The 27,081-nt window shown below is 38.7% G+C and overlaps 2 protein-coding genes across 5 annotated transcripts in view; one reads left to right on the top strand and one right to left on the bottom strand.

Moving 5' to 3' along the window:
* The window catches only part of LOC135264839 (sialidase-like), a 136,901-nt gene extending 112,356 nt beyond the window's left edge, over positions 1 to 24,545 (bottom strand). Inside the window, exons 1-2 of one of the 2 annotated variants that reach the window (XR_010332809.1) lie at positions 24,237 to 24,545; positions 3,716 to 4,121 (exon numbers count right to left, since the gene is read on the bottom strand). The gene's annotated coding sequence lies outside the window, so the exon portion shown is untranslated. Of the gene's footprint in view, positions 1 to 3,715; positions 4,122 to 24,236 lie in introns of those variants that run through there. The other variant, XM_064353756.1, reaches the window with a different exon arrangement.
* On the top strand, positions 20 to 22,616 carry tbx1 (T-box transcription factor 1). 3 transcript variants are annotated; one of them, XM_064353760.1, is made up of 10 exons: positions 20 to 275; positions 1,259 to 1,360; positions 10,205 to 10,327; positions 11,897 to 12,287; positions 17,197 to 17,298; positions 17,603 to 17,774; positions 18,487 to 18,642; positions 20,388 to 20,455; positions 20,922 to 21,022; positions 21,557 to 22,616. In XM_064353760.1, the coding sequence occupies exons 3-10, from the start codon at positions 10,294 to 10,296 to the stop codon at positions 21,937 to 21,939; spliced, it is 1,407 nt and encodes a 468-aa protein (XP_064209830.1). In that variant the 5' UTR covers positions 20 to 275; positions 1,259 to 1,360; positions 10,205 to 10,293; the 3' UTR covers positions 21,940 to 22,616. The 3 variants fall into 3 exon arrangements, with proteins under 3 accessions (XP_064209830.1, XP_064209828.1, XP_064209829.1); XM_064353758.1 differs by lacking the exons at positions 20 to 275; positions 1,259 to 1,360 and having other exon boundaries at positions 9,586 to 10,327; XM_064353759.1 differs by lacking the exons at positions 20 to 275; positions 1,259 to 1,360 and having other exon boundaries at positions 9,587 to 10,327; positions 11,948 to 12,287.
* Positions 24,546 to 27,081: the final 2,536 nt, after the last annotated feature.

Raw genomic sequence — 27,081 nt, 5'->3', positions numbered from 1 at the left:
CAAAGGGGTACACTCTCAGGGATGAACGAATGAAAAAAAATACAATACGTAGCTATAGATTTAACTAGAATTAATAATGTTACATTTTATGGACACCAATCGTATATAAGAAATAAACATAAATTCACAAATTTTTGTGAATATAATGAATGGGTCTTCGCTGAAGTTAAATAAAAGTCAAATAATTTCAGGGACTAAACACAGTCAGGAATAGACAGCGGCCAGCTGCGTCTAAGTTGTACAGGGAGAATTTGGGACAACAGGAGGAGGAGGAGGTAGGCAAGTCATTAAAATGGTCTTGTTTTGCTTTGGGTCTCCGGCTGGTCCTCGCGATTTCAGCAACAGAAAGTATCTGATAATTATAGGACGTAACTATATCCCCAGATGTAGATTTCGAAACACCTGTCGAAGCGCCTTATATTACCACATTTGAAAGCGCGTAGTCCGTTACGCGTGTTTTGTCTTCAAAAAGATGTTTGAGCGCTAAGAGGATATTTTATCGTAATTAATTTTTTTTTTTTGCAACGGTTTGTTGAAAATTATGGCGGATTTCGCATCTGTAAATCGGTGCTAATTTGGATAAAAGTCACACAATGTGTCACAACAATTTATAAACTGGAACAGTTTCTAGTTGCCTATGGCATGCATCACTGGCTAAGATAAAGATGAATAATGTACTGGAAGAGCTGGTATTTCTTTATTAAACTTAATAATAACATGTCTGTTCTTATAAGGAAGAGGCTATTCTCATTAAGTAATATCAAATAACGCAATAATTGCCGAGCGCTCTTCTTTTAGGTTGTCTGTACATACGGATCAAAAACCATTGCATTGTACATCAGATGTCGTTAAAATTATTTTTCTAGTGTTTTAGCAAATTAATTTAAGGTGTGGCTCAGCAAAGTTTCTCTTACAAAAGAGAATTTTATTTCAATACAGACCTGGATAAATAATGGTTTTTAAAGTTTTGAAGAACTCAAATGCATTCGTTTAAATGCATTTGAAATCTGTGCATAAAAACACAACACTGTAGTTCGTCTAATAATGTGAATAATATAATTGTTCCTCAACGAATTGTTTGGTTATTGATGTAAAAATGCCTGTAATGTATTGGAACTGACATTTATTAAAGCGTCTTTAGCCTATTATTCCGTATTCAATAGCGATATATACAGAATATTTCAGTACATCCTCTACATTCGTTAATTTATCTATCTGGGAAGTGTGTCACGTTTCATAATAATAATTTTCTCTCCAGTGCAGAACGTAAATTCTTCAGCGAACAGTGAATTTGAAGTGGCCAATCTCCGAGATTTGAAAGTGGAACTTCAGTGGATACAGCGGTCAGGGCAAAACCCGGGTAAGGTTGGACCAAAACTCAATATACGTGCTTAACTGAGATGACTGTACTGACGAAGTGTGGTGACTGTGACTGTACTGTTTTTAAAGAACAAATATTTTCTTCTTCAGCATATTGATCAGAGATGCTTGGAAATTATATATATATATATATATATATATTTTTTTTTTTTTTTTTTTTTTTTTTTTTAAACGTTTTCATTCAACCCACACAGGGTATGATCTGTAAGAAATACTTCCTGGAATGCATCTGCGCTAATAATAATAATAATAATACGTTGTTAATGTTGTTCATTGGAAAGAAAACTGAAGTCCTTGCACAGCACTGTTGATGGCATGTAATGAAAATATAAGAACATATAATAATCACACCTTTGCAGACTACATAGCTGTAACAAATAATATACGTATAAAGGCATAAACACAGATTTAAATCACAGCTCATTTTTGTCTTTACTGAACGGAACACGAAATATTCAGGAAATTATTCGGTAAAACGATATTGAAACCATGTATAGCTTACATGTATGTTTGGGTAGTGTAAGGGATCCATTAAGTGCCATCACATATTGTCTTAAGGATGCAGCGACATTGTTATTAATGAAATATGACAACAGAGGTACCGATGAAGGACAACAATCACGAAGTGGGATGGACCATGTCAACATTCAACACAATATTTTGACAATGAACTAAAAAGAAACACTCATTTCCCCAAAGTCGCGTCGATTTCAGTCATATTGCTGTGATTAAGAGATATTACTATACAATGCAATCGCTATAGTGGTGTATCTTAAATGATTAGCCTACATAAATGCAATACACCTGTTTGTTAAACTAGATAGATATTTTAAATTAAATAAAGATAGTACTATTTATTAAGTACATCGTTCTGGTTTCTGAATTCATTTGCACGCTAAAGCATATCTGAAACTGATATCAAATCAGTCGACTTCCTGTAATAACAGTCCTTATGCTATACACAGCGAGGTATTAAAAAGACTTGATTTTGAAACTGAAAAAGCTGCTTTTCAAACTATAAAATAACATCTCCTTTTAATGAAATCTACGACTAACTACACAACATATAATTGACCTTTTACATATGCGTAATCTAAAATGCAACATACTACATCGTTCAATGTATATATTTTTTAGCGGATAAAATACCCTTTACATTGATTTTTCAAAGAAATTGTATTCAAGTTATCTGTAATTTAAACTCTTGAGTATTTTCTCAAGCTCTTTATATTTATATTGACTGGGAAACCACACACATAACTGTTCATTGTTTATTACTTCAAAATGACAGCGAAGGAAAGGGACACCAGCAGCGGCTATTCACCAGCTCAACTGTCAGCGGTCAACTGCTAACTTCCGCTCCGTCTTATTCAAGGATTTAGCCAAATATTTAGATAGGATAGAATTTTATATATGGAGCACGCCGCCTGGGTCCCTGCAGTTGCAGTCACGCTATATGAAAGTTGAAATTATTGTTGCAGGCTACTTTGACACCATTTGATTTATTATCTGTTAATTGATCTCAGGTCTTAATTAACATCTGACCTATTTTTTCCCAGAGTAGTGTAAAATAGGAAAGATAGCCATAAAATAACTGAAAAAGCAGATGATTTTGTGAAATGTATAGTTCATGATTATGTCAGCACTTCGTTCTGTGAATTATTATATACTACTGCGACAGGACAAAAAAACATGTGGGCCTACAATTTTTTTCTTTCTGTGATTAAATTACCAATACGATATTGAATCATACAAGAAAAGTATAACACAATTTATAGTAGGTTAATGCACTGTGTTTTAAGAACAGACTGTGCTTTAAAATTCGCGTCTTGTTAGTGTCTTTCGACCAACTTAATACCAAGGCGTTCGTGACTTAAAAATGTCATGAACGTGAACTAAAACGTTAAGAGGAAGTGGCGGAACGCATTAAATCTACGCCTGCGATAATGAGCTATGGGAGTGGGTTCTTTCTTCTATCGTGTTTCCACAAAACTTCTCCGCGGACCCCACACATACGCACAGTAGTGCCGACCACATAGCTTCCACGTACGCTCTACAGAAACCAAGTAAAGAAAGATCTAGGTACCATACGGATTCAGTAATGTAAATACACTTGAATTGTGTAGAGAGTTGAAGAAATTCTGTACTATAGGGGTGATTATGTTATCATAATATCCCGTCCCTCTTTATTCTAAATACGGATAACATTTTTACACAGCAAGTTTAGAACTGAACTCCAAGTAAAATGTCGACGCTGTAAAATGCATAAAACACCTCAGAGCTTCATGGTTCAGAAGCCGTCCTGAAACGGGCAAACTGAAATGATAAATTGAAGCCTGTGGTACGGATTTTATTGAACAAGCCATGCGTAAAACACACACGAAAGAGTGTAGAATAAAAACAGGATTGTGGGCAGCACAAGACTATTAATTTCACAAGAAATGTACAGCTATAAAAGGTCACTTGTTCTAACACACACACGCCAGGAGAAAAGCTGGGTGTGCTTGTGTTTGGGGCAGAGTGGGATGATGAGGTGTACACAGAAGGAGAGAGGGGGCAGGTTGTGTATAAAGATGTCTGTGTGTTTATGATGCGTGTGTGCTGGTGCATGTATGCGCAACATTCGGAGAGGTGATCAGTTTTTGCTTTTTTTCCAAAGGCAAACAGTTCGGTGTTGCAGGCGCTCTTCTTGGTTCCGCTGGCAATTTTCTTTCGCGTTTCTTCTCGCGTGGCATCTCGGCCTGGCTTGGTAGAAAAATGCCAAATGCATCATTTGTCGAAAAAAACAAGAGCCAGATTAAGCAATTCTTAAAATTCTACCAATAAACCAATTATTTTCAGACTTGTTGTTCTGATAACGCAATGAAGTCAATCACAGTTGCATTAAACAACACAATTTCAAAAATGTTTTTTTTTTTTAAATCAGCAAATAATCTGAGATAACCCATATGACTGAGTCACTTGTGCGTTTAACGAATTTACAGATCCACTGAAAAATGCGTGTGAATAAGAAATACGTAATTGATCCATAAAGCCAAAAACACAACTTCCTGCCCAAAAGGCCATATTGCGCGTAATGGGATTACACCCCTGTGTTCATTCATACAGTTTGCCATATTTATATGCAATATAAATTTCTGTTTGTTCCAGAACAAATGCGGTGCTTGCTATGCAATCATCTCGCTACGACAAATACTAAACATTGCAGAGGTTACGAGAAAAAGCAGTGTCTTGTTATAATTAGTCAATATTACCACAATACTAACCAATTTGATATCAGCAATTGGATGCGGATTGAAATATACAAATGTTAATCTGCACAGTATTATAAACGCACTCAACGCAATAAAATATAGGTGGAAAGCATAGTTTTTTTTCCATGCTCTAACCATTTCAGGCCTTCATCGGTTTTTGTTACACATGGATATTTGGGCAAGATATATATGGAGAATAGTATGACGAAACTTTAAACATTTCACCTTCAAAATATATTTACCAAATAAATATATTTTGAAGGTGAATATAACGGCATAACACATTTCTTAAACCTGACCAAAACCAAAGGAATTTGTAACGCCCTGCATTCATTTGCGTAATAAAAGTAACGTATCCACAATGTTGAAATGTCACATCCGTAATGGTAAAACGTGGTGGAACCAACAATGAACGAATGACAAAGCCCCAATTATACGTTTTCACCTGGTCACCTGTATTCTTCACTTTGTTTGTCCTCTTCATGCTGAACTTGAAATCAAAGGCACTGCTGTCCTATGTGACTGCGTTATCTGGACGGAATATCAAGGCCCTGTAGGAAATGCATTGGGCCATTGTTCAAACCTACGAGTGGAGGCGAAGTCTACCGACAGAGGTAATGATGAATCGTCTCCAGTACAGCTTGAGGCACCTGTTAAATCTAGCGGTTTCCGTACAAGGCAGTTAAAAAATGTTTTCTACCACAAATGATCTGTGAGATGCTGGGGAATGGTAGCTAACGTGTGATGCGCGCTGTCAAACGAGAGCGCTTGCACAAACGTATTCAAAAGCGTCTCCGGCGTAAGCACGGATGTACATTTAGAAGATGCTGCATAATGTTATATTAATTGCTGATTTTTTATTGGGATTTCATCTCGTGCATTTTGTATCATACATGAGGAGAAGGCTAAACAATGTCTTCAGTGTTCTGTCTGTAAAAAATAAAAAGCAGAGGCCTATAAAGGCAGAGGCCTTCGTCAGCTGCTAATAGACACACGTGAAGCATAGCCTACGTTTAAAACCAACGATGCTACTTTAGTAAAACAGCACAAAACATTTTATTTACCTGTGGTAATACGCTATGAAAATTATCTGGTTAGACAACGAACTGCATTATAATAATTGAAACTCGCTGTTGCCGAGACAACAGATACTCTAGCCCACATTAAATAAATAACTCAACGAATAAAACAAATAGCCTATTCATTAAAACAACACAATACAATTATTCAATTGTATCTCACAGAATTATTAACTTTTTGCTTTCTCAAACGGCATCAAAAGGCTGCGTTTCATTTTTCCAAAACGCCTTCATCACATTGATTTCATAATAAATAACAATTCTTCCGCAGTTAGTCAAAGCCAGAACATCTATCATTTGTGTCACCAGGCAACAAAATTTATATGCAGATCTACTAATCGCCCGTCGTGAACATCCCTTGGCACTGGAAACCAGGAAAAAATATTTGTGAATGAATTTCCACAAATCTGCCTTCTGCACGCGGCTATATGTCATTTACGACAGAGGTCTTAAGAAATGTAGCCTAATAAAAAGGTTATACGAGAAGGTAAAATATGAACTAAATCTCAACAGCTACAGTATTTTTATACGAGATGAATAACCACAAATAAACTTCTTACTATTTCAAATGGCTAATAACAACAGTGGAGTTCCTATGTAAAGTCAGCTATGTAAGTCGATGGAAACAAAAAAAAAAACAGTCTGTATCACTGTCGCTATAGGATGTGGGTCTAGTGCACATTGGCGAAATATGTATCCTATGTAGCCGATATTTTATTTATAGCCAATGTAGCGTGCTAGCCGGGGAAAATAATGCTAGAGCGACTATGCGTTTAATGGGTCCTAGAATTGCATCGAGTTTCACTGAACCGATGGATATATGCTGATTTCAAACTCACCAAGGCAACACTGTTGCTAAACAGTATCCAAATCCACTACCCTACGCCATACTGAATGTTTATTGCTCTATGAAGTGCGCATTAGGGCACGTCCAGAAGTTTAGGGGTAATACGGTACGTGTGGAGGCCTCGAGCACACCTGGCGCGTAGAGAGAGGCGCCAGCGAGAGTCAAAACAGGAAACGTGCCCGGTGCGGCATGCCCCTCCGAGGCCATTGCTTTGACTTAAAGAATGTACAGTAACAACCGGGTACCGTTATGTTTTAAACCGTATAGCCTATATTGATTGAGAGGAAAGAACGAAGTGTTTCAATACAAGTGAAGTGTATTATATTTAATTTACATGTTTGGACAACACTTGTGAGTAGCAATAATAATAATAATAATAATAATAATCAATGTACAGTTCCAGCATGCAACAAGTTAATTGTCACACAGGAATGAGCTATACCAGGCTAGAAAATAATTACCTTGCTACACGACAGCAAAAAATAATTATTTTTAATTATGGTTTGGGCATTAACAGAACTTGGGTTTTTTGAAAGCAACCAGTAGCCTATTATAGGCATTTTGATACTCTGGTAAAGCAGGTAGAGCGTCTGCACATAGGTAAAAGAGGAGAACATTTTATCTCCAGGCCGTACACGGCCGGTGTAGACTTGTTAGGGGCGATGCTTCACTGACAGAGCGTGATCCTGTATTTATTTTTTGGGCTACATAGCAAGAATTGATGGGATGAAATAAACATTGCGTGGGATCTGATAAAGACTACTGCCAAGTTCGCCGCATATCACGTGACCGTAGGATTTGCGTAAAAGACGAAAACTGTACCAAGGTGCGCCGTCTTTTAAGCAAGTCTGTTGCAGCGAGGACATAATTCGAGATGGTTACAGTTTACTTACGTGTGTATTTCAACCGGAGTTTGGCCACTTCAATCAAGGGATTAAGATCTGTTCTCACAATGCCAGACCAACTGGAGCGCAAAAGCAACAATCACTCCGCTAGTGTACGTAGGAAGTGTTGGCGCTTCTAAGAGGCAACACGGACGCTGAAGCGTCCAAGAAAATGTTTCAGACACATCTTAAGGCCCTCCAAGTATTTTTTTCTGTGCGCCCAGACAGAACTAAGACAATTTTAACGCCGTTCTTCTCAGTGGTGTACCTCTGACTGCGACCTCGGGAGAGCGCATTCCTCAAACTCTTCCCTTTTTATCAGGTTCTGATTTTTGTCTGTTATCACCTCAGTATTTACAAAGGATGCTTCCGACGTGTCAGTGACTCAGTGTGTTGCTATCAGCAGCAACATCAGATAAAAAAGGAAGACTTTGTGCAGGCTTTAAAGAACGACCGAGAGTGGTTAAAAACATTACATATCCACATTTTAAAACCAAATATCATAGCCAAAATTAATAAACGAAATGTGATCGCATGGTATCACTGATTTAAAATACAATTTAACACAATAAACAATAAGTGATCAATTGAAATCTGTATTAATACCACTGTCCCATAGATTACATAAGTGCGATAGCCTCAATTCAGGACAAATGTCTTTCAAAACAATGACGAATATTCTATTTCAAACCTTAAATAAGTACCCCAGTATTTGGCCTCGCGCCTTGCCATCAGTTTTTGTTCCTTAAACCCCATGGATATAATATTGTCCTTACCAATTAGGGGTTTAAAATGGGCCCGTGCTATTCTTAAAACAGATTAACACAGTAGTTTATTTGCGCTTGATTGCTCAAGGACAAATAGCCAAAACAAATAAAGCTAAGCAGAAAAGAAAACACCGTCGCCGCTAACTAGGTTATACCATTAGAGTCCCGCTGGCTCGGAGTGTTATTCAATCGCCGAAGTGTAAATTCGTTTCAATCCGGTTGCTATCACAGCAGCTCAACAAAACATAACTTTTGTTACTATTCATTAATTATGAACTTTGATAATCTGATAACCAGTTAGATACTGTAGCCGTGAGATAAAGGTCAAGTGTTTCAGCAAAGCGCAACTCTACTAAAGTTACACCGACGTGAGCTTCCCTGCTTATTCACTCGGTGGCAGTGAATCAGACCTTAATTTGCTGATTACTAATCACCCAATACCCAAATCGCATTTTAAGGCTCGTTTCAATGTGGGCAGCGTGTCAACAATAACGCATTAAACAAGATCAATAATAATATCACATGAAACGTATAGGCAGTTACAAAAAATATATGTCAAACATGACATAACTGCGTAAAGCAGACGTTAAAAAAGACCAATTTATATTGGACCTTACTTCAATTCGTATACCCTCACCAAATGGTTTTTCTTTTTTTTTTTTAATGACAGTTCTTCATTTAAAAAGACAGAGAGAATACACAATGGTGAAATCCATGCATCAAAATGTGACTCTGACGGGAAACAGGTCATCGGCTGACATGTGACCGCAATCTGATAAAATGGATAATGTCCAATTTGATTTAAGCCATTAGTATACATAACGACTAAATTAGATTAAAGCTACTGTGCACTCGGGCGAGTATAGGCGTATTATGGTTGCTGTACACATCTTAACTGTTGACAGCCGAAGAATCGGTGGCTATTCAGTAACATTAAGCTACATGACATCCACTTAAAATATATATCGACAGAGCTGTTGTTCATACACCGAAAAGGTAGATGCAATTTAAATCAATTAATGTATATTGACAATTAATCATAACATTCAATTAAAATGGATATGAATGAGATATTCCTGGTACTTGAAATGTATGCATTAATCAATAAATCAATAAATGCATAGTATTAATTAAATAATTGCACGAATTAAATTATAGAGGTAGGGTAAATATGATTTGACATTACCCAAAAATTACGCAAAGCCTTTCTCATAAAGGCATCTAATTCGGACAGGCGAACTATATCCCAAATCCCAACAAATGGACAATTCCTGATTTTCGAGCAGTTTCAGAAACTGTGCACGTAGTTTTTGTACAGTCAAGACGTGAAATACACAATTTAGAGTTAAAATGCAGCACTTTGAAGCCGGACATCCGCAATGACGTTCAAGGTTTTTTCGCAGTGAATTCAAATTTGGCACAGTGATTGACAAGGTCCTATTCAAATAAAACATCCCGTGGAAAGCGTGCACACTTTTTTCAAGCACTGTGCGGGAGGCGTGGAGCTCTCGCTTTTGACATTCTCTCCGCAGTAGCTTGTCTCCTCGAGGCAGAATCGCAAACTCTTATGACATCACCCAGCCACTGAATGGGGGAAGTTCTCGTTTAGAAACGAAAAAAAAGCTTTTTTTCTGTGGATAAACACTGTTAAGGTACGGGAACGCTTCCCGTGCCGTTTCAAAATGCAACTTCAATAGAAGATTACGCTGAAATGCTGACAGCTTTTTCTTGTCTGTGGGAATAATTTGTTTCGAAAACAGCGGAGCGCGCTACATCGCCAAAAGGCCGCGCAGCAGCGAAGTACATGGCAATTTAAAACTCTTGCAACGCGTGAACTTTTCCTTTTTTTAAGCAGGATAATCTTTCGTTTGGGGATAGCGCAGAAAGGCGGCAGGGGGAGACGACTTTTCTCGACTTGATTTCTCGCCTATGGACGACAGCAGTCCTCTCTCTCCAAAGGCAAATGCTTTCAGTATTGCCTCTCTAATTTCAGCGGCAGAGCAAGCAGGAAACGCAACATTTGACAAACACGGCACTGGCCCGGACAAGCACGACCAGCGTAACTGCCACAGATCCTTTAAAATGCACTACAGTACTGTCACCAGGGAAATGGAAGGTATGAATATGCTTTTTGTCAACAGCCTGTGAAACTACTATGCTTTACGTACAGACGAGTAGCCGCAGCCGCAAAGCGTAACATACAGCAGCGAGACATGACTGCTTACATACCATACGAATGACCAACCAGTTGCATCGGCTACTTCTCCTCTGCTTGTTCGGTGCAACGCACGGCTACAGTGTTCTGGAAACCATTGCAGTTGTGCATAGCATATTGCATTCATGTTATTAATATTCTTAATGCAGAACCATTAACGCTACGCAATGTAAGCAGTACAGAAACATATAGGTGATTTCAGAGCGGGGTATCAATTGGCTGGACGAATACAAGTTACAAGAAGGGATAAAATACTGTAAATGAACACCGAGTTGTTGCGGTTTGCATACGCAAATGCTTAACAAATGCACACGTTAAATGTAGCATAAAACATTATGCTGCATGTGCCATTATTGTCACTGGTTGCATGCTGATTCACTTTGCTTTTTGAAAGCTTACGGACTAATCAATACCGACACGCATGTGCTGCAAAACTAGAAAAAAAAATACGTTAAAAAGTAGTGAGGGGCGGGGGGTTCAATGGGTATGGGGGGGCGTATGATTGCATTCGCAAAAACTGTAGATAATATTAAATAATCATCAAAGTAGTAAAACTCCATGGTTCCCCGAATTAACTGTTTTACATTAGAGATTTAATGTGTAGCAAGCTCAATCCACAACGTTAAGGTGTTTGTTTGTCCGCGTACAATAGGTGTTTGTTTACCTTGTAAAGGGGCAACTCCGCCGTGCCAGCTAGCCTCTATTGTTAAGAGGAGGTCGATGTGGGCGATACCCTTATCCGAAAGTAAATGGGTGCCGGAAAACCCCTTAAACGAGGCGCACTTCTCTGTCAATCAGTCTCGTCCCAAGGCGAAGAAAGGCACATTACCTGCAGTTCCTTATCTAAATAGAAATAAGAACCGGTTTTATCGTGAAGGGGAGGCCCTATGTGAGAGATAAGAGAGAAGTCTGGATTGCAGCGCTGAACACACTGCAGCAGCGCAGCGCACAGGCCGCTTGGAACACTCACGAACGCAGTCAACAGAGAGAGGGAGAAAAAACAAGAGTGCATGAATTAACGCGCACTTATTTCTTTTATTTCTCGATTTTAATTTAAACCGAACTTAAATCAAACCGCTTTTCGGTTACAAAATGAACAGCGATCCGTAAGATAAGTAACGAAGGAATTCAAACTTTTTTTTTGTTTCTCTCCTGGAAGTTATTTTCTCGCTAGAGTGTCTCCGCGTACCGGCTGTGTGCTATCGCAGTTCTTATATAGGGAGCAGACATTTGAATAATAAGACTACCTTTACACTGGATACAACTCTGGGGGATTCATGGACAAGACTTTTAGACTCGGGAAACGGGAACTTCTTAACAAATGATCGCTTTGGCGGCTGCCCTAACACTTATTTGGTTGGTTCGTTCACACTAATCAAAGTTGTATTGTGTGTATTTTTTGCCATTGTTGTTTTTTTCCCCCCACTGCAAAGTATAACGTAGTAAATCGAGTTTTTGGAATGATTTCAGCAATATCCAGTCCGTGGCTGACGCAGCTGTCCCATTTTTGCGATGTTGCAGCCTTCACGACGAGTAGTCTGAGCAGTCTCAATACGCCGGGCAGTTATCACCTCTCTCCTTCCCCCGGGGACCCATATAGCCAGCATGAAACCCACTTTGAGCCCTGCTCCGCCGCGCAACACGGCTACAACTACTCGGGGACGAATCCGGTTCAGGCCCAGCAAAACGATACCGGGACATCGAACTGCTCTTCATCGTCCTCGAACTCGACGCCCAACAGCAAGTCGTTGATCAAAAAGAACCCGAAAGTGGCCAACATAAACGTTCAGTTGGAGATGAAGGCTCTATGGGATGAGTTTAATCAGCTTGGGACAGAGATGATCGTTACTAAGGCTGGGAGGTGAGTACAGTTTTTGTTTAACAATACTGCAATAATGCACCGTCTTCAATTCAGAATAAAAACCGTGAAACGATATATATCATTCAACAGGCATTTTAGTAGAGTAACAGCAGGCCTATAAGCGGACCACCGATCGTTCAAAATAATGCTTTGCACTTGTACAAAGAATGTTTTTTACGCACATTCATCATCATAAATTGTCCATCATGGTCTATTAAACATATTTTCACAATATGACAATTTGAAGCCTTGCGTAATTAAAAATATACCCATTAGTATACCCCCAGCGACGTCCTGGCATTTTAACGACAGAAAAGGTAGAGTCTCGCCAGTTTACAAATCTATAGTTAAAGGAAACAGAACAGGTAGGCCTTTCGAAAAAGGTAAACAATTAATCTGAACACAATTAAGACGTGTTATGTCCTATATTAAATATTCTATTGCACAATATAAAATCACTATCGACGTGAAGCCTATATAATACTATTTGACGGAACTCTGCTCGTTGGAAGGACTGCTACCTCTTATTTTATTCGTCCAAGACCTGGCAATTCTTTTTTGTCCCCTGTAGGGGACATGAGTCTCTGGTCTTAATGTCAAGAGCCATATATTCTACTGTGCTGAAATCTACCCTACAAGGTACATTCAATAAAATTAAATTATATTTTTGAAAATATAATACACTTGTATTATGTCAAAAAAATGTAAATACTTTTTAAAATTTCTGCTAGGTCTCAGGAGTATATATTAATGCATTCCCACTAATCTCGAATAGGAATATGCATGAATTTATTGAGTTATTGAGTTTCGTGTACTAAACTACATGTACTGCATATTTAATATATGGCTGACTTGAATTACTCAAATAACCTAGACGAAGCAAATAGACAAATGTGTTAAAAGACTAAATTAATCATCTCAAGTGTTTGGAGTATTATATGGTTATTTACGGTGAGGAAAATCTATGGTAACATGACTGACAGGTGTCCCATGATGTAAAAACAAAACAGTCAAATTTATAATGTGAGTTATAAAATGTCTACTGCACCCACTTCATTTATCAAAATGCCCTAACACGTGCGTGGGCAACGTTCTTGCTGAGCAAATACCTGATTGTAATCCGAAAAGTCGCTGGAACCAATCCAAAACACAGTGCAATCGTTTTACAGTGGGAAAAAGAATGTGCCAACTGCTATATTTTGGTTTTTTTGTGTGGAATGGGGAGTGCAAAATACTCCAGTTCCAAAACTACTCCTTAGTTATCGGTTGCGTTTTTGTTGGAAAGGCTGTATATTGTATAAAACTATAGTGCCTACAGATCTAATGTAAATAGCAGTATTAATTATTTACAAACATGATAATAACGAATACTGTTGCTACTATATTTCGTCGGTGCAACCGACTTCATCTTATAGACCATTCGGAAGCATAAAGCCATTACTAAGCAATTTTACAAAGCAGTACAAAACTGTTTGCCAGAAAGCTAGGATCAGCCCACGTCAAAAGAGTTTCTGATTTGTTTCTTGATTTAAAGTCTTTCTTCAAACTAAATTAATGTAACCCTGTCTTAATAGGCTACATGCATGTTCAGTGGAGATGAAAATGAAATTAAATGTAGTTATTAATAATTAAAACCATAGACTGTCGCGCTGCACAAGGAATGACGTCATATAATGTGCTTTTCCTTTTTTTCGTTTTCCTAGTCACAAACCATTAAAAGACAAATAACACAGATGGACCTAGAGACAAGAGAAAACATTTAAATACAGAATAAAGAAAACACAGAACATCCAGATGTACGGCAGCTGCAAAAAATCATTATGTTATTATGTTAAATAAATGTAACTTGATTTAAGTGCGCTACTATGAAATCTCGGCAGCAAAACCAGGAATTGCATAACATTTTTACAGGCCTAGCACGACGTCCACTCAATAAAAATAATTGACACTAGCTTAAAAGGTTCATTTTTATAATTGATAAAATAACATTAGTACGTTTGACTATTATCGTTATGTTCATATGAAATACACATGATATTTTTATTATGTTGATGTGTCAGTGAAAGGAAATAATCATGAGTTCCCTATTCCACGCTGAAAGAAATGTCTATGAAACAAAAAAAAAACAACTTTCCCATTAACAATACATTTTTTTTAAATTCTCGCTTTAAAAAAAAAAAGGCGCAGCCCCAGTTCCAGTGATAATTAAAGCAGATTAAATTGGACATTTATTTATGCTTGCTGTGACCTGCAGTAACTTCTGTTTATTCATGCGGTCGCCCAGCTTTTGTATGGCCTAGCGCGCTGAACGGGTCTTTACGACGAAGCACAGGCCTATCAGCCTTCGTCAAAAAATCAGCACTTTTTAATCATTATAAGCGTTTTCTTTTTTTCAGTCACGCGGACACATTGTCTTCAATATTACAAAAATGCGGTCCGTGATGCTTATTCCCATGGTGGACCCATAACAGTCAGACATTTTTATTTCAGATTGATAGAAATATAGCACAACGTTAGAATATGTATATTCTTACAGAGCGCTATTTATGCTTCAAGTAATTTCCAGTCACACTTCATTAAACAGCCTCCCCTGTTTAATCACATAAAATGTGCGTTAACGCATAGACTGTACAAAAAAATATAACATTGAGTCTTGATATACATGCTAAAACTCCAAAGACACTTTTACTGTAAGGCACGTGTCGCTTTTGTATCTTTAATGGGAACTCTAGAGTGACTGACGTAGGCATTTAACATAAAAATACAGTTCACTTCATTTAAAAAAAATCTAAGCAATATAAATTGCAAAATGTAAGATAAATCATGAAACGTATATTTATACAGTCAGAAAAAGTATGTTAAATTCATTTGTTTCTGTGCGGTGATCACAAACTATAGCGTGCACAAGCAAAACGGAGCGCTTGCCCTAAAATATGACCAAGGCATTCTGTATATAATCCCGTGCACACTGGAATGCGTTGCAAAACCATCGTGAAACTTGAAAGTGTTTATGGTCAATTTTGGGGGGCATTTCCCTAGTGAGAATGACAACTTTTGGCCTTAAAAGGGGATTTGCTTAAGATGAACGATTACTCTTCCTGTCAGCCGCTCCGTTACAATGTGCAATTGAGACACTCCCAATGTTGATGTTCATTTTGGTCGACTGGCAATCATCCACGTTTCTCCTCAACGTTAAAGACGTTAAATAAGCCTTAATTAAAGTGTGTTAAACTACAAAACAAGCAAACTGAGTGCTTTGCCAAACTCGTGGGTTTACAACTGTCGCGTTCTTTTGAGTTTGGAGAACATAAAATCTACTCCTTTGTTAGTGAACTCGAGACGAAATACAGATTTCTACAGACTTGTATGGATACCATATGCAATTACCGCATGCGATGTATGCAGTTTTGATTGAAAGCATTTAATGTATTTTGCCAAAAAAATATAAATAATGAAAAGCCGTTGTTATAGGAGTAGGGGGATATATAAATGCATTCCTGTGCTCAAATAAATATAAACAAAATACCCCGCAGCGGCCTTCATTACAATTCGATGGTTTTACGTGAAGACTGACATAAAATATTTAAATTAGCCTCTCACGCAGGATGGAGAAAATGTCCATTTGTAGTTTAACAGCAATTGAAGCACGCAACCTGACGTTTTCTGTCAGGTTGTTAAAGAAAATGAACTGGACAGGCCTCGAGGCACTTTCAGTCTTTCGGATGCTACGTTTACCTGTCCCCTTAACACTGTGATAGGGTAACAGCCAGGAGACAATCTGTCATTTCAGCTGCGCCGAAGAACAAGGTTACAAGGAAAGGCACTTTAAATGCTACTTAAGCTTCACCTATCCAAAACCCCAAAGCTGAATAGGCCCGGCCATGTTAATAGAGCATTATTTTCAGGATCACTTTACCCGATTCGACGGATGAAATGCGCTTACTCAGGTTTAAATATCGCATTCTAAAGACTCAAATGCGCGTCGTGCTGCATATTGATAGAAATTTATGCGCTCCTCTGCAAATTACAAAACGTTCTTAAACAAAAATAAATTGATGAAATATATCGTTACTGGGGAAATTATTACAGGGACAACTGAAACGTCTCTTATGGCCACAGAGCCTACGCGGCCGCATTAATTTTTTACCTGCTGCCCTAGACGGGTGACAGGACAGGCAAACTGAAGACCGGAATTGCAGCCACAAGCTTACACTTTCTTCATCTTCATGAAACTCACTTAAAAAAAAAAATTGTTTATTAAAAAACTACATGGTACCTAATGGTCGCCTCACAATTTAAGCAGAAGAGAAATTGTATTTATTTGCCAACTAATTTCCTTTTGGAAATAACGTTATTTAGCCTATAAGGACACATTTTTGCATCGCATTTATAATCACGTAACTTGAACATATAGAGCCGCGTGAAAACTATTAGTGATTTGTTAAAAGTTAAGACAAATCAATTTGGGCTTAGAGTGAATTCCTAAGTCAGTATATTGTCAAAAATACGAATCGAAAATTAATACAACATTTGATGTAGCCCAGTAATAATTTTAGTTATGATTATCGTAAATTCCTAGTTTATGGGTTATCATCCGTTTTTTTAATCATTCTGTATGCTTCTCACTTGGACGCTTATGAGCATAAATTCCTCACCATGTTCAAGGAAATATGTTTATTTTTATAGCTGCTGTTCATGAAATAACATTCCATTCATTTTAATGTGTTTGTTAAAATGACGAGCCCTAATGTATAAAATGATATTGATAAGCGATACATAGGCTAGGCTCAGTCAGTGACTGGTCATTATTAACAAGTGGCGATATCAAAACGTACAGCTACAATTTTAAACATCTTTCTTGAGACATGTTAAATAAATATATAATCGTGCATGTTTATATCCGTTTCAGGAGAATGTTCCCTACATTTCAAGTAAAAATCTTTGGAATGGATCCTATGGCAGACTACATGCTCCTAATGGACTTCCTACCAGTTGACGACAAGCGATATCGGTAAGTTCAACTGAAAGTCACGACGAAAGTAACACACTTCTGGACAAATATCGACCGAGGAATTTCGGCTATTGAATGAGTTTACCATTTTCAAATTTGTGCTTTCTCGTGCATTTTTATAGTCAACGAAAACTTAAACCTTGCAATATATTGAGAATTCAGAACTGTTGTAAGGAATGCAAAATGATGCAATTTAAACTGTACATTATTCAGCTGTAAAGACCGGACGCATGTTCTCATGAGTAGCCTACCTATACGATGCTGTCTTTAATTCGATTTTCTGTCTTTCTTTCTTTGTAAAAAGGTATGCGTTCCACAGTTCCTCCTGGCTGGTAGCTGGCAAGGCGGACCCGGCAACTCCCGGAAGAGTGCACTACCACCCCGACTCCCCCGCCAAGGGCGCGCAGTGGATGAAGCAGATAGTCTCATTCGACAAATTAAAACTCACTAACAACTTGCTGGACGACAATGGCCACGTGAGTATATATTTGCGATAAAATGAAGGCGACTGTGCCAAATAGCGTACTGCTTGGGATTTAGTCAACAAATGTATTTTTTTTTTTATTTCGCAAAGGAGTTCGATATTCAATAATTCCAGCAATAAATTATTATCAGCATTGCTTGCACCTCTTTGTAGGCGAATATGTTTATCACGCCGTGAGCAAAAACACTGGTATCCAGCTGTAAACATTAAATAGCTGTATAAGAAAATTATGATTTAAGTTATGATTCAAAATAAAGAATGGGGTATAATACTTTAAGCTCAAAATGCAGCTGGAGTTATTCCACAGAGGCCTAACAGAACAGTCAATTTAACGTAATTTACTGAGCATATATCAAACATTCAAAATAAAGCTAAATGTTAAACTAAAAAGGAGACGGGTTTCATTACTAGTACATACGAATAAAATGGGTTGCCTTACAGATAATGTGAGTGCGAATATGCGATTTACGAGCTCCATTTTTATGTCAACAAATATGAAATACTTTTGAAACCACACCATTGGCCCACCTTGCTTGATGATGAATTATGGGTTGAAGTACAGTGATTAAGTGTACTGTAGCATAACGTGTTATGTTGGTAAAAAGAAAAACATTTTTGTCTCCGCGTTTGTCTCCTAGTTTCTGAACCTGTGAACTTTTTTCCCTGAGAAAGCAATGCCGTTAACACACTTGTCTCTGTTTCAGATTATTCTCAACTCCATGCATAGATACCAACCGAGGTTTCACGTCGTCTACGTGGACCCAAGAAAAGACAGTGAAAAGTACGCCGAAGAAAATTACAAGACGTTTGTATTCGAGGAGACGAGGTTCACGGCCGTCACGGCCTACCAAAATCACAGGGTAAGCATTAGTACCAATATTTGCCATTAATCTCGCAATTGTCAGCAATACACGCTGGCTACGTTTGAGAGTAGAACTAAGGCTTTTATTAAAATGCTGCCAAAGAAATTACATTAAAAGCATGACAGGAGCAAATCTTGTGCAACTGATTTTTGATTATCTAATGTTGAGAACTTATTTAAAACCAGCCTCGCATGCATCTAAAAATGTGTCATTAAGACCACGTGTCGTTCTTGTGCTTATAATAACTATAAATATTAAAACCAGAAAATTCCCGTTTTTAATATTTTCAGTTATAAGCACAGAACAACACGTGGTCTTAATGACACATTTTTAGATGTATAGCCTGGTTTTAAATTAAAACGTTTTCCACAATAGATAACCAAAAAACGACAACGCCAATCTAGTTCCGCTTCAATAATCAATTTCAAAGGGAGTGTACAGAAAATTGACGACCATAACAAACCAAATTTTAAACAGCGTCAACAACCATACTTTTGAACCGGTTCCACAAGATTTTTCATTTGAGTTTAGTCGGCATGAGCGGATTTATAATAATAATAATATTATTACATCACTGATTGCGTTACACAGAAGTCAAACCACGAACAATCAAAGCTAAGTGCTCAGAGGGTTCCTGGCATGCTGTTTTGTGTATACAAGTAGCCTAATTATTGTCCACGTGCACGCAAAAGGGTTTTGTAGAAATCTAAAATCACACACTGTGGCGTAGGTGAAGACAGGAAACACAGAAGAAATAATTTTCCATGCAAACAAATAGGCCGTTATTGACCTGAAACGCACTACTGTCAAATTAAGAAATCGACGATAAATAAATAGCCCAAAAAGATGCATAAACGCATGAAATAAAACAAACTGGATTGAGACGTGCAAATATTCTTTATCGCGTTTGCTGGCGGGTGTGGACGGCACATTGATGTTCTTAACAAACATGTAGGCTAAGGCTAGTCAACCGAACATTATTTGTAGCAACAGATTTATGTCTGTAAAGCCAATTATAATGTTGTACAATTGATCTTCAGGTTAATTATGGAACTGATAATTATGACAAAATCGCCGTTCATTGTAATGACTTGAACAAAAATCTGTCACGACGGTCAATGCAGTGGCCGAAGTCATCCTCGAATAAATTGGATTTTTACCCTAAAGGCTGGCATTTTACTGACGGTCGCCCCCAACAGCTGCCTCGCCTCGTTTCTCTCCTCGTATCTGTCTTTCCTGTTCTTTCTTCTATCAGTTTGACCCCTCGGTCTCAACTCTCACCGAAGAGCTTTAAGTTTGTTTTTCAACACATTCCGGAAATCCACGACCACATAACTTTATCCGTGGACGCGCAAAACGTTTAGTCTAATATAAAAATAAATTACACCGACAACGATATAGCCAGCCGTTTTTATAATGCATAGCTACATTTATGCAGCCATAAAAATACATAACACTTTTTGCATAATGGATTTAATTTCTGATATAGTAGCGGTGATTTGGGCTTTTAGAATCTTATATAGGCTACAATACTCAAATAAAAAAAATGTTCTTAAAAAATCGCTTTACTGCCCAATGCAGTTCCAACACTTTCCGGTATAAGGTGGCCCTGATTTAGAAAACAATACTAAAGCTACAACTATCATATGAGCATCTCTGATTCATTCACAAAGTTTTTTTTTTTTTTGTATGTTTGTTTGCTTTTTTTCCACTTTTGTAAAAATTAATTTTCTTGGTTTTAGATCACGCAGTTGAAGATCGCCAGTAACCCTTTCGCAAAAGGATTCCGGGACTGCGACCCAGAGGACTGGTGAGCCACTTAATATTGGCCATTGAGTTTAGGATTGTTGTTGGTGAGGCATTTCTACAAAAAATATTTCCGTATAAATAGTTGATTTTCCCCCATTTTATCCAAAGCCTTGCCGACTGGTCTTACCGAGTTCACAAAGTTCTGGAGTTCGTAAAGTTTTAGAGTTTTTGGAGTCTATCCACTAAAAGTAGAGTATTTTGAGGTCACAGTATTTTGGAGAGATGAAATGTATGTAGAAGATATTGGAAAGCTCCAAGGAATTTCAAAACCACTCACATTAATCCTGAAGCCTCTGGTAATCTCAGCGTTTTAAATGCTGGTCACAAACAGAAATTTGTGTCAGATTTTGTGAAGGATTGATTCGTTCACATTAAAAAGTAGCCCAAACACTCTGTTCTCTTACCGCCAGCCAAACACACATTTAAAATAATTCCGCACCCTTTTTTTTTTTTTCCCTCCACCAAAGGCCCAGGAACCACAGGCCCGGATCGCTGCCAATAATGAGTGCCTTCGCCAGAACAAGGAACCCCATGTCATCGCCCACACAACAAAACGGCACAGAGAAAGGTCAGTGGCTCGCCCTTTTACTTTTAACCATCGAAAATATCTCGCTATTGAGAATGAAGCCACCGAACCCGCATGCTTGCACCTCGGATCTGTTCTAACAGTTTCAGCATTTTGTCATAATTCAAAAAAATGAAAGTCAAACCGAAAGTGAACAGACTTTCGGTTTGCATCAGGAAAGGCACATTGTGTTTTAATCATTTGTATAAGCAAGGTTCGCGGTGAGGAGATTATTTGGGCTTTTGTGCTCTGCCTTGCTCAAAAAGTAGCCAAACTGCTCAAACCACAATGTTTTGAAAGCCGTGACTACCTGGGTTGGAGTGAACTCCTTTTGAGTTCGGTCTATTCAGGAAGTTATCTGAAATTTGATTGAGGAATCGTCATAGGCGGTTGAGGGCATGTCCCCACCCCCCCGATTCACGATTTAAAATTTGAATTTATTTTTGCAACTGAAACTGACCTCCAACCCCCCTTGACCTTTGCCAGACTGTGCGGAGCACCTGTCTGACTTTCGGTTGTTATCTCTCTCTGCACCAGAGGACAGCAGGAGGGAGTACGACCGAGACCCCAGCGGGACCCCCATCCACGCCGACCCCGCCCATCAGCTGATGTCACGCGTCCTCAGCCCCGCCCTCCCTGTCCCGGGGGGGCTCCACGCGGTCCCGCTCACGGCCGGCCGACCCAGCCCCCCCCACGAACTGAGGCTGGACGGACACCCCCAGCCGCCGGACACGCTGCACCACCACCCCTACAAGTACCCCACCACCTACGAACACTACCTGGGCGCCAAGGCCCGGCCGTCCCCGTACCCCTTGCCCAGCATCAGAGGCCACGGCTACCACCATCACATGAACCCCGCCGCGGCCAACATGTACACCGCCACCAGCGCCCCGGCCAATTACGACTACGGACCCAGATAATGACTTCACTTTTTCGGGGGGTTTGCCTCGTTCCCTCGCTCGCTCGTCGGCATAGCGACCTGGAAAGGCGGGGGCGGGAAAAAAAAACCAACCGAAAACACACAATTTGGGGGGAGTGGACAGAAAAAGGAAAAACACACACTGCTATGCCTGCATGGTTTATGCAGAATTAGGTGAGAAGGAGGAGAAGAAGAAAAAGAAAAAAACCTCCCTCTTTCTCTCCACTGCAGCGGACGGATAAAAAGCCAGCGGTATTTATTGAGCGAGGCACGCCGTGTTCGCGGGGAGAGCGGGTCGACCGTCTGAGCCCCACCTACGGTCGCCCCCTCCCCCCCCACCACCCCCACCCCCCAGTACTTTGAATCGTCAAGGTGTCGGCCGCCTGTCAACCGGGGGACGACAAACGGTGAACTTCCTTTGCCGAGAAGACCGGAGGACGCTCTTATGAACAGGGAATACTGCATTATCACGGACTGGAATTTCATTTTTGTGTTGGATGCACTTTTTTTCTTTTTTTTTTTTTTTTGCTTTAAAAAGTAAGCCATATGTTATATTACTCCTGAGCCCAGCAAGCTTCTAGATAGACAAAGGTATCTGCATGTTGAGCTCACCAAAGGCTTTTGAGATGCCTTTAAAAAAAAAAAAAATTTTGTTTGCAGGAAAAAAAAAAAAAACAACCATTTTGGACACCGTGGGACATCCCAAGCTGTACTGAGATCAGCTTGTGCCACGGCACTAATTTGCAGCGAATCCGAGAAGTAAACAGAACGAAATCAAAAGACTTTTTTTTTTCCCGTGCTGTAACTGTAAAATAAATATTAAATCCTTTACTGTACATGACACGCATGTATTCTTACACCTCATCTATTTAATCCCCCCCTGCCCCACGTTGACACTGCAAGGCAGGGAAAATTGATCACCTCTGTTGGATTGCCTGATCGTGATATTATTGTTCAGTTTGACCTGGTATTAATTGGTGCTTGATGTTATAATATGAGGAATCCAGGTCTAGTCTGTAGCTTGAAGCACTTGTATTTCACGCAGAGCACGTGGCCGTTGGTTTGGTATTTTTTGGGTGTTTATACATACAGGGGTTTCAAACAGATGGCCGATGAGCCACAACATTTTCAAAGACCGCACATTTACATGTACCACTCACAGACAGATCGTATTGGTTAAGATAGATGTACTTTTGCGTGTGGGTGTGTATGTGAGTGAGTGTGTGTGCGTGTATACGCACACACAAGGCAAAATTCCTTACTAGTACATGCCATTCCCAAGGTGATTTCCACCGACCATTTGAGTAGCTTAAAAAAAAAAAAATACAGAATGCTTTTACTGGACCGCAATTTCAAAAATGCCAGAACAGGTTTCATTTAAATCAGATTAATTATTTCACAACAAAGCCTAAAAATAATCATGAAGGCAGAAATAAGGCCTGACATTCTGCCAGTGTAAGACAGGAGTTGGGGTACAGCATTCCTCGTTAATATTAATTTTGGGTGGTGCTTAGGCCTGTCCCTTGTACTGGTTTTCCGGCCCAAACATTTGAAATCGGTATTGTTCATTCACTCTAGAACCCTTGTCATCCATACCAGAGTCATATAGCAGTACATTTTCAATTATTACAATTTACAGATCCATTTATTTACTTGGAACAAACACAATTTTAAAAGGAAAATCTTTCTATAAAATTAGAAACACAAACACATAATAATGGTACTTACTGGTATAAAATATGAATATAAGTCGAAATTAGGTCTCTATAGCCATACCAGTTTTTATTTTCCCCTTCTGGCAAGGTTTTAATCAGCTGATACTGGGGGAAAAAATTAAGCGAGTACGGCAGGGAACAGACGCAGACAAGTATAGATAGCTATAGCCTATAGGCCTGTGCGTAGGTAAATACCGCTGTTTATATTACAAACTGGATTCGTTGTAACACGATTTTTATGAATGTTTTGAAAAGAACGTTGCCGTCAGGCTTTGATTAATTTACATTCGGCACCAGGACCGCGGAGCCTAACCCCCGTGAAACGAACGTTTTTCACCTATATCCTTCGTGCATCTGTTGCACAGACAACACGGAAAGCTGACGGTGACTGTTTTCAAAAGGACATCGACGCCTGACCAACTTCCTTTCGCGGCCCACCATAATCCCCACCGCACACAGATCAGCACAAAAACTCTAAACGTTTCCCCCCAAAAGACATATTTTTCAGCGCCAGCGGCAATGAGCCCGTCACGCATTATATTTAGATTCAGGTCTCAGAGGTCAAAAGCAGAAATCAACAGACCTTTGCAGAAGGTTTTCTTTCTTTGAAGTCTTGAAGAATGATTTTTTTTTTCTTCCAAGGACGGAGCTTGATGTTATTCCTGTTGTGCGAAAACAAATATCTCGACGATAAGTCATATTTAAAATAGGAAATGTATAATAATTTAAGAATTGCTTTTTTCCGTCGGTGCAGCTGGCGAGGTGTGGTAGCGGAAGGTACATCCAGGCCCTGTTTGACCTCTGACTGCTAATGACTTTCTGAGGGGTCAAAGGTTAAACAATGTTTCCAGCGGTTAAAGTGAGGCTAATTGATCGTATAATTTCTGTTCAGGACGCAAAGGCCTGCAGCCAATGCATTCATTCGTGTGGGATTCAAGGACAAATATAAAAGCTTCATTTTCAGCCATTTAAATAAATATAAAAAATTAAATATTAAATCAAACCACTGGCAAATAACACTTATTGCCAATAATACGACTAAAGTAGTTATGTGAAAATACATAATCATGCAACTAAATTAATATGACACACTGCACGACAGATTACGCTACTACAAATAGAATTTTTGTTGTCTTTTCTTTTTATTATTATTGTTGATCCTATGTCGACCATTGCCAGAACAGTGGTAGAATTTAACATTTTCACGTAGCCGCTTTACGTTTACAAAATGTCAATAAATGTACCAATTATATATAATTTCGTTTTTTTTTAAAAAATGAAAAGTGTTTAATACAATTTGAAAATGGAAATTATTTTATTATTAATTCGTATTTGATCGCTCTTGAAAAATACGGAGCTTTATAGTCTACTATAAACGTACTTTCTGTGGGAAAATCCAGGGTATATTCCACTTGTCATTTGTAACTGATACGAACTGGCACAGGCAAACAACACGGATTAAGTCAGAGTATACCTGATCGCCTCTACAAATCAGAGTTTACTCTATAAAACAGAAAATATCACCTGAAAATACAGAAAACTAAATTGAAATTATTTTAAACAAACAATAAATACGTTTTAAATATAGGCTACATGAAATGTAATTTTGAAAAAAATATATATATAATAGCAATTGAAACGAACATAATTTATTTTATTTTTTTAATGAACAGCATTTTAATTATTTTCTTCTTAATAGTAGGCCTACAGAAGTTTATGAAAAGTAATCCAAGCGGATTTTAAATTAGGCTACATTATTTTTATTACTACATGACGCGATATTCTTTTTAAGATAGTAAGGATAAGGTTAACCCATGTTACGTATGAAAAAAGCCATATCTTTTGGGAAAGACGATGGCTCATATTTCCCGATCCGGGATCATTTGCGGTTCCTGTGCAGCACGGACAGGAAGAGGCAGTCTGGAGATTTGAGGCTCCCTTCGCGTGAGCCGAGACCCGGGCTGAACGGAATGAGAGCTCGCCAGTCAGGAAGACGAGGACAGCGAGACCCAGGGCTCTTCCGCTAGGCCAGCCCAGCTGTGTTTGTTCTCATAGCAACTCGCCCTTGATGTGAGGCCAGCGGCCGCCCAACCTGTGCCACCATCCGACGGAGACGGCTAGCTGGGGGGCAGCAGGTGAGGACAGGGTCCATGGCCATCTTAATGAGGACTGGTGGCAGCTTTCACACAACAAAGGACACGGCTCCCACCACGAGGGGTTATTTATGTGGTCGGACCGCAAATTATCACCGCCGCGCGCAAAAAAATACAGTCGTGCGTGCGAAGTGGCTTCCCCAGCATCACAACTGCCTTTTGTCACCCAAATCCCAAGAGGTAATGACGGAAGGGCGATTGGCTTTAATGTGGACACATTTCACAGGACGAACAAGCACTAATAGGTACATAATATCTTGAATTTATTATAGGCCTAGTGAAATATGTTTGTTTAAGTATGGCCATATTTTTATTTCAATTCGAGGTATTCATATATAAAACAATGCGACACATTTCCTGTTATAAGCCTAGAAAATGCGCGGTTCATGACCTCACTTTTAGCTTAAAAAATCGCTTTGCGAGTAACATTAACATAAACATACAAAGTCCCAAATGTTCAATTAATTGGTGAACTGTACAAATTAGTTTAGAAAGGACGCCAGCTAGAGGAAACTTAGAGTAAAACAGTATCACAACGCGCAAATCCAAATTCAATCAGTTGATCATGACACAAGCAGCTAAAACTCAGTCCGGTTTATTCAACATACAAGACAACACGGAACATAAAAAGAGAGAATCAGTTCAGTGATTTCACTGTTTTTTCACGTATAAAAATGTGATTTAATTAAAATGTAATTAGATTTTAAATCGAATTTGAAAATTTCATATGTCTAATGCCGAATCACCTGCTCAGATTCTTGAACTTCATATATATAATTGAATACAATTTTTTTTTATTTAGTTATAGGCTGTTACTTCATAAGTTGGCAAAAATTAACAAAAATAAAATGAAGAGCAAAATATGTAGCGCTCAGACTGAATCGACGACTGTTCCAGTTCATGTCATATTTGTGGAGAAGTACCCAGCCAACGAGGTGCTTGTCCGCCTGTTTGGAGCACCGTTCGTATATTATCCTTTGGGGCGTTCAATAATAAACAGACACAAATCCAGGGTTATTTACACGTAGAGTTCCCCTCAGCTCTCCAGTATGTTCACCTATACTGTTTATTGAACAACCTATGTTTTTTCAGGATTCTGAATGTGCCTTTCAAATGTGTTCCTATTGCATTGACATTACACCAAAATGCATTTGAAAATTGTGAATGTAGCATATTTTATTAAGTTTAATTTTATTTTATTAAACTTACTTTATTAAGTTTTAAAAGGAAATGTGCACGGAAAAGCCTCAAGCAGCCACAACATAAAGAGACTTC

Source organism: Anguilla rostrata, chromosome 10 (assembly GCF_018555375.3).
Source record: "Anguilla rostrata isolate EN2019 chromosome 10, ASM1855537v3, whole genome shotgun sequence".
Taxonomy (NCBI): domain Eukaryota; kingdom Metazoa; phylum Chordata; class Actinopteri; order Anguilliformes; family Anguillidae; genus Anguilla; species Anguilla rostrata.
The sequence above is the reverse complement of the archived record's forward strand: the minus strand, read 5'-3'. Positions and strand labels throughout refer to the sequence as shown.